Genomic DNA, 7,831 nt, shown 5'->3' on the forward strand with positions numbered 1-7,831 from the left:
TGATTAAAAAACAAAAAGGGTTTTCATTTAAACGTTCAAAACCCTCGTAAGCTGTGCAACCTGTGCATGTTTCCATCCTCGCAATTGAATTGTATGAAAATTGATTTGCACAACCCTTATAAGTTTGAGCGACTATTTAGACTGGCAAACTTGAGCAAACTCATTGTGCATTTAATAAATCCATCCGCTATTGTTCACTTTTGAATTTATGGACTTGAATATTCACATTTTTAACATATTATGTACAATTTTTTGTTAAAATATTTTTTTTTTTTTTTTAATTTCGTTTGACATTGCTGTAAAATGTTTATAAATTTTGTAATTGAACAGAATTTGAACAGGGGTTTCATGAAACAAGTCGAATAAACTTGCCCACTTGCACAAATGGGAAACGCTCAAAACCCTCGTAAACTGTGCAACCTGTGCATGTTTCCATTCTAGCAATTGACTTGTATGGAAATTGATTTGCACAACCCTTATAAGTTTGAGCGACTATTTAGATTGGTAAACTTGCGCTCATTGTGCATTTAATAAATCCATCCGCTATTGTTCACTTTTGAATTTATGGACTTGAATATTCACATTATAAACATATTTTGTAAAATTTTTTATTAAAATAATTTATTTATTATTTTTTGATTTTGTTTGACATTGTTTTTAAGTGTTTATAAATATTGTAATTGAACAGAATTTGAACAGGGATTTCATGAAACAAGTCGAATAAACTTGCCCACTTGCACAAATGGGATACTTAAGCGTTCATCTAAACTCTTATTGAAATTTTGTCAATCCGTTTGTATTGTTTATATAATGTCTGTTTTAGTACTAGTCAGTTTTGCAGGTTTTAGTCAGATACAGTCTGAAGTAATCGAAAAAAACAACAAAATACGTTGACATTTTAGTACGGGAACAACTTATTGTATAAACTTGCAACTCAATCAGTATCTTTGCAAGTCCACAAAAAAATGAACAAATCCGTGATTGTACGAGCAATGTTTGTGTAGTGTGTGTTGGAATGAAAAAAGTATCTTTGTCAAGCCGCTTGTTTAGTCAATTTGGTCCTTTAGATTTAGACCAGACTTGGTAACCAACGTTAGAAAGATTTTGTCATTTTGTCACTTAATTTGATTAACATTTTAGTTGTCACTATTTTTCAATATAGTGTCGCGATATAAAAATTTTCCATTTCTGTGTGCTTTATTTAATTTATAACAATATCATTTATTATTACTTTTTTTATAAATTTTTAAACAACAACAATTACTCATTTATTTTGATGAGATTTTTTTATTATTAGTTTTTATTAAGATTCAATTTAAGTTTTTCATTAATAATAAAACATATCGAAAAATATTATTTAGAATTAGAAATTCATGTATTTATGTAGTATTAGTTTGTATACATATATATTTATATACTTATGTGAGTCTGCATTCTACAATTTATACAATTTCTATTTATCTCTTGTATAAATTAATGGAATATACATACATACGTACATAATAAAAACTAAAAATTATTGTTGACTTTGAAATTCTTTATATTTAAAATCTACAAGAGAAGAGATTTTTTTGTAAGTAAATAGAACATAAATTAAAGGTATGTATTGTTATATAAAAAAAGAAAACTATTATTTATTTGTTTAACATATTTATTTGTTTATTATTGTACACCAATTACCACATATAATTTGTTTATCGTTGACATCTTCTAATTTAAGTACAAATTTGAAATAATCACAATATTCTTTAAAATTTTTTAAGCCCAATTGACCATAGGAGTTCCAACCACTGACATATAAACAGCCACAACTCATAAGCAATATTGTATGCCTTGCACCAGCTACTACTTTTAGCGGATAACAATTGGACTTCATATCTTCTTCGTTATTTGCAGTTTTACAACTCTGGCATGTTGTTAGTTCGATTATTTGTGGCAGTGGATAAACTGTTGGTTCTTTAAGATGTTTATCATTTGTTTTATATAGACGCAAACCTAGCTGACCATTTGAATTGAATCCCCAAGTGTATAGATCACCAAAGGCCGAAATGGCTGCACTATGCCAACCTCCAGCAGCTATATAAGTTATCTAAATATAAGAAATACTTTATTAGTTACGTATGTAATTAGATCTAGTTTTTATTTACTTACTTTTATACCAGCTAAAGCTTCCAGTAAAGTTGGAGTTTCCTCTACACGTAATACTTCCAAACCCAATTGTCCTCTCCTAAAAATAACAAAAGTTTAGAAACTTAATTAAAAAAATCCTACAACCTAACATACAAACCATTTCCCCAGGTATAAATATCACCATTTGTTGTTAAGAGTAGAGCATGTTCAAAGCCGCATTTTAATTGTTTTATACGTTGATGTTTAGGAAATTGATAAATTTGTGTTGTACCACTAAAAACAGCATTTGTAGTACTAACAGCTATGACTATATTATCGCCACAAGCTATATGAGCCATTTCCAAAATTGTTTTAGTCATTTTACATTCTCCAAATATACTGCGTTTTTGTGGTGTTATTGTCTTTACATCAATTTGAAATGTAATTTCTTTAAGTTTTTCTTCATTTTCAGGTAGTAATTTATAAACTTTTCCATTTTCCAGTAAAACTAAGCAAAATTTATCGCAAATATCTATGGATTTGATGGGAACATTTGTCTTTATAGATTTTATAGTTCTGGGATTATTCGATATGAAGCCTTGCAGGTGAAGAGAGCAGTCGCAAGCAACAGCTAAACAATTCCAAGAACAGGCTACTAATACATTAGTATTGGTTTCTTCTAAAGGCATTTGTAATTCTGAAAAGGATTTCAACTCGATTTTAATGGTATGTCAACTTTTTTTGGATTAATATTGAACATAAAAAATGTTTCCTCATTCCGTTACACAACAATCGAAAAAGGATATTTTAACAAAAAAATGGAATCATATCAAAGTGTACTGTTAAGTATATTATGACGCTAATGCAGGTGTGGGTATTCGGGTATTTGTTGTTTCTAAATAAGATTTTCTATACAGATTTAAGTTGTTCATATCTTTATGAAGTTGGAGCATCGAATTCTTGAATAATAAACGATTTAAGACTTCTGTCTTTAAATAAATTTTATTTAGAAGTAACGAAAATTTTCTTTCAACAAATTTGATATACAAAATTAATGAACACTAAATTAAAATAATAACAAAATTTATAAAGTTATTGAACTAAACAAAGTTTACATATTAACAAGTTAACACCCCTTCTTAATAACATAATATTTTTGTTATTCTAAATTTACAAAAATTTAACTCTTGATAGGGGTTTAGTAAACACATCTGCTATCATTTCCTCAGTTGAAAGGTATTCATATAAAATTGTTCCATTGTGCATAAGGTCTCTTGCATAAAAGTATTTGACAAGATCAATATGTTTTGATCTTGAATTTATTTTCTCAGATTCCAAAATTTTTAAAGTGCTTTGATTATCAACAAACAATTTTGGTACTGAGTCGACACCAAAATCTTTTAATAATTGGATTATCCATATAGCTTGTTCAGTTAAGGCTACTAATTCTGCTTCTGTAGAAGAAAGTGTCACAATGTTTTGTTTTCTGGCAGCATAATGAATTGTTGAATTTCCTAATTTGAAAAGACAGCCACTTCTAGATTTTCTTCCATTGTTATCACCAGCTCAATCTGAATCAGTAAAACCTTCCAATATTTGTTCATCATTTGTTCCAATACGCAACTTATAATTTCGAGTTCCTTTTAAATAACGCAAAAAAACCTTCCAATATTAGTTCTTCATTTGTTCCAATACGCAACTTATAATTTCGAGTTCCTTTTAAATAACATCATTCCAATCTGTTGAATTAGGTTTGCTAACTTTTCTTGATAAAATAGAAATTTATAATGCGATGTCTGGCCTAGTGTTTCCTGCTAAATATAACAACGAGCCAATTACTTTCCGATATTGATCATTGTTTTCTAAAATTTTATCATCTTCATTCTTGAAATATCCTGGGTCCAAAGGTATTTTTGAATCTTTTGCATTTTCCATATTTTTTTCTTTCAAAATTTTGTTGATGTGTTCTTTTTGGTCCATATAAAATATACCATTTCTGTTTCTTGTTATTTGAATTCCCCAATATAACTTTAAAGAACCCTAATTTGTAATTTCAAAATTTGATGCTATGTCCTTTATTAAATCTTTAACTACTTTTTCATGCTTGCAGGCAATTGTGATGTCATCAACATATAGAACATAAATAAAATCGTTTTGGTATTCTTTAACATATAAGCAATTATCTAACAAGTTAACACGAATTGGTTGTATCAAAAGTATTGGCCCCTATTCTGCATTTCAATTTGAATCGAAATTTTCTCCGTTTGGCAACATTGGTATTCTGCATTTGGATTCGACTCTCTGCCATATAAACAACAACTTACAAAAACGTAATTACGATCGAAATGCTGAACACACACAATCATTGAAACGAAATGGAATTACTTCTTCTTTTTCTTACGATTCTGTTTTTTGTTGCAATACCTTTTTTCGATCATTACGTAACTGAATGCGTAAACGTAATCGAAATAGGGGTGATTATGTGGTCTCTGCCAGAAATAAGTTTTAGAGTTTTAATAGTCTCCACCAGGTAATATCGTAAGAATTTTTGGTCTCCACCAGTTAAAACGTTCGAGTGTTCTATTGTCTCTACCAATAAAACATAACCTCACTTGAGGTGATACAAAATCATGTTGACGACAAATAACTTTGAACAGTTATATAAAGTAAATAAATTTCTTGTTTATAGAAAAAAACCAATAAATATTCTTAATATTAATTAAAATTATTAAAAACTGCATTAAAGATTAACAATTTTCCCATAATGATGTACATACATAACTACCCACATACATACCTTCAAAATTTAGCAATTTCCGTTTAGATTTTTCAAATTTGAATTGTCCAAAACCATTAAAACCACAAACTAGCCATTGTTTGTTATACTCTCTTGTTGAACCTTTAATGGTTGCTAAGTGATCTTTAGTATTACTTGCATTGTAGTTATAACATGGTCCTATTCCACCACCACCCTCTTCCATAGTAAATTAACCCACTAACAACAATGTTAGCTTAAGCAGAACAATACCTATAAACTTTTTAATACAATCGCATCAACAACTCTCAGTGCGTATTAAACTTTACAAGTGTACTGTTGTTATTTGTTACAATTTTTGCTTAAATTGTTTTATCTAGAATACAAAAAAAAAAAAAGAAAACAAAAGATTTACATATTCAAATCATTGTAAAGTTTTGTGCAATCAACAAAAAAAGTGATTATAAATAAAAGCATAAACATTTGAAATTATGGTAAGAAATATTTCTTTTTTATACATATTAATATAATAATAGTTATTTTCACAATTTCTTTGTTTATATTATAAATAATTACCATGGCAACCGGGAATTCAATATGATTACTTTTTTTGAATGAAGTGTATAATGCATTACAGTGGAATCCCGTTTTAACATACATGAATTAAAATTTCGATTTTTTTCAATTTTTGTTTCATATTTAAGATTGTTATATTCTGATATGTTGTTTTCTCTAACAGTTCTGAATGATTTTCAAAACTATTACTTGTGTAAAACTTGTAGTTAAAGTAAAATATTCCCCAAAATTTCACGTCAAAATATTCCCGTTGATTAGGGTTCTATAAATCGACTTTAAAAAAATCGAACAATCGACTTTTTGAAGAAAAAAGTCGAAAAGTCAACTATTTTGTTCTAGTAGACAAAATGTTTAAAAAAAAAATTAGTAAAAAAAGTCGAAAAGTCGACTATTTATAAAATATTAAAAGTCGAAAAGTCAAAAAATCGACATTTAATTAAATGAAAAAAGTCGAAAAATCGAAAAATCGAAAAATCGACTTTTAACTAAATGCAAAAAGTCAAAAAGTCGACTTTTCGTTTCAACTATAGAACCCTACCGCTGATCAACCCAAGAGGTTATTTTAGTTTAAAATATTGCTCGTTATAATCGAACTCTATTGTTTGATAAACGACAATATGTACATAGTTGTAAATTTTGGTATTAAAATACACTCGAAATTTTTTGTAAGATAATTGACATAATTAAACATGAAAAGCAAAATAACTTTTTTAAAATAATTTTGAAAGCCAAATATGTATTACAAAATTATATGGATCATGTTTTATTAACCAAAAGGAAATATTTTTGGAATATATATTTTATAAATGTTTTTATCGTTTTAAGAAATTCTATTAAAAATTGTTACCATAATATACAACACTGTTTTAGTTTATTTACTTTATTTCTAGTCAAGACAAAAACCATACGATTATAGCCGTTACTACACAATTAATGGCAATTAATAACTTTATCAAATTAAATTTTAACCGTTTTTTTAATTGTACTCTTCAACAGGGGTTATTATCATTGCTCCGTAAATTAAGGCCAAATCCAGAAAAGGAAGCCAGAATTTTATTACTTGGTTTGGATAATGCCGGAAAAACTACAATCTTAAAACAATTAGCCAATGAAGAAATAACAACGGTAAAATAAACATTACATACACACACACACAATATTTGATTGCCAGCAATTAACCAAAAAAAAAAAACAATAATTTATTTACAGGTAACACCGACAGCTGGTTTTAACATTAAGTCGGTTGCAGCTGATGGCTTTAAATTAAATGTTTGGGATATTGGTGGCCAATGGAAAATTCGTCCATACTGGAAAAACTACTTTGCAAATACGGATGTTTTGGTAAAAAATAAAGAAAACAAAACAAAATAGAAATTATAGTATTCATTTCATGTTATTACTTTGGTTGCCATTGTTGCATGGCAAATAACAATGCCACATTTGTTTATGTTTTAGAGATTTCCATTAGATAAAATGTGTTTTTGCATTTTTTTATTTTCTTTTTGCAGATTTACGTAATTGATTGCACAGATCGTGAACGTTTAGCTGAAACTGGCAATGAACTTTTTGAAATGTTGATGGACAATCGTCTCAAACAAGTTCCTCTTTTAATATTTGCCAATAAACAAGATTTACCAAATGCAATGTCATCATCTGAAGTTGCCGAAGCAATTGGCCTGGTGCGTCTTGAAGAGCGTACTTGGCAAATAAAGGCCTGCTCTGCTGTAGAGGGTACCGGTATTAAAGTAAGAATAGAACAACATAAATTCTATTATTAATTGTCTATTCAGTATACGAGTAAAACTAATGACATTGTTTTGTATATACAATGTATATTTTCTTACAATTGCAGGAGGGTATGGATTGGGTATGCAAGAATATGAAAAAATGATTCCAGATTTTTTTATGGATTTAATTCTTGTGATTATTTTGCGGTTGTTTTAAATGTGCACATTTTTAATAATTTATTAAGAAATAAAAATACATATTGATTATTAGTTAAAAAGATTTTCTTTTTGATTTAATTTTAGTTTCAACATTTTATAAAATACAAAAAATTAGGTATATCCTACTAGAACTGAACTAGAAAGGAAGTGGCAGTCAATTAGAGCTGAACTCGAACTAAGCAAGAACTGAACTAGAACTGAATTAGAACTGAACTAGAACTGAACTAGAACAGAACTAGAACTGAACTAGAACTGAACTGAACTAGAACTGAACTAGAACTGAACTGAACTAGAACTGAACTAGAACTGAACTAGAACTGAACTAGAACTGAACAAGAACTGAACTAGAACTGAACTAGAACTGAACTAGAACTGAACTAGAACTGAACTAGAACTGAACTAGAACTGAACTAGAACTGAACTAGAACTGAACTAGAACTGAATT

The 7,831-nt window shown here is 28.4% G+C and overlaps 2 protein-coding genes across 2 annotated transcripts; one reads left to right on the top strand and one right to left on the bottom strand.

Annotated features, from left to right (window-relative positions):
- Positions 1-1,630: 1,630 nt before the first annotated feature.
- Positions 1,631-5,098, bottom strand: LOC111681521 (X-linked retinitis pigmentosa GTPase regulator). The gene is made up of 4 exons (XM_023443353.2): positions 4,907-5,098; positions 2,284-2,806; positions 2,152-2,227; positions 1,631-2,089 (listed from the first exon to the last, which is right to left on the bottom strand). Exons 1-4 carry the CDS (start codon positions 5,088-5,090, stop codon positions 1,652-1,654), a joined length of 1,221 nt encoding a protein of 406 aa, XP_023299121.2. The 5' UTR covers positions 5,091-5,098; the 3' UTR covers positions 1,631-1,651.
- Positions 5,099-5,210: 112 nt separating this feature from the next.
- Positions 5,211-7,447, top strand: LOC111681522 (ADP-ribosylation factor-like protein 3). Its single transcript, XM_023443356.2, has 5 exons — positions 5,211-5,358; positions 6,437-6,565; positions 6,650-6,781; positions 6,949-7,185; positions 7,293-7,447. The coding sequence occupies exons 1-5, from the start codon at positions 5,356-5,358 to the stop codon at positions 7,329-7,331; spliced, it is 540 nt and encodes a 179-aa protein (XP_023299124.1). The 5' UTR covers positions 5,211-5,355; the 3' UTR covers positions 7,332-7,447.
- Positions 7,448-7,831: the final 384 nt, after the last annotated feature.

Source organism: Lucilia cuprina, chromosome 4 (assembly GCF_022045245.1).
Source record: "Lucilia cuprina isolate Lc7/37 chromosome 4, ASM2204524v1, whole genome shotgun sequence".
Taxonomy (NCBI): domain Eukaryota; kingdom Metazoa; phylum Arthropoda; class Insecta; order Diptera; family Calliphoridae; genus Lucilia; species Lucilia cuprina.

What these genes read in the sequence shown, in the direction of transcription:
- LOC111681522 (XM_023443356.2), top strand. An exon ending in TTGCAAATACGGATGTTTTG is followed by an intron (nt 6,782 to 6,948) that starts GTAAAAAATAAA and finishes TTCTTTTTGCAG; the next exon opens with ATTTACGTAATTGATTGCAC. An exon ending in TAGAGGGTACCGGTATTAAA is followed by an intron (nt 7,186 to 7,292) that starts GTAAGAATAGAA and finishes TTACAATTGCAG; the next exon opens with GAGGGTATGGATTGGGTATG.
- LOC111681521 (XM_023443353.2), bottom strand. Translation starts at nt 5,090, where the DNA reads ATGGAAGAGGGTGGTGGTGGAATAGGACCATGTTATAACTACAATGCA. An exon ending in TATACCTGGGGAAATGGTTT is followed by an intron (nt 2,228 to 2,283) that starts GTATGTTAGGTT and finishes TGTTATTTTTAG; the next exon opens with GAGAGGACAATTGGGTTTGG. An exon ending in AAGCTTTAGCTGGTATAAAA is followed by an intron (nt 2,090 to 2,151) that starts GTAAGTAAATAA and finishes TCTTATATTTAG; the next exon opens with ATAACTTATATAGCTGCTGG.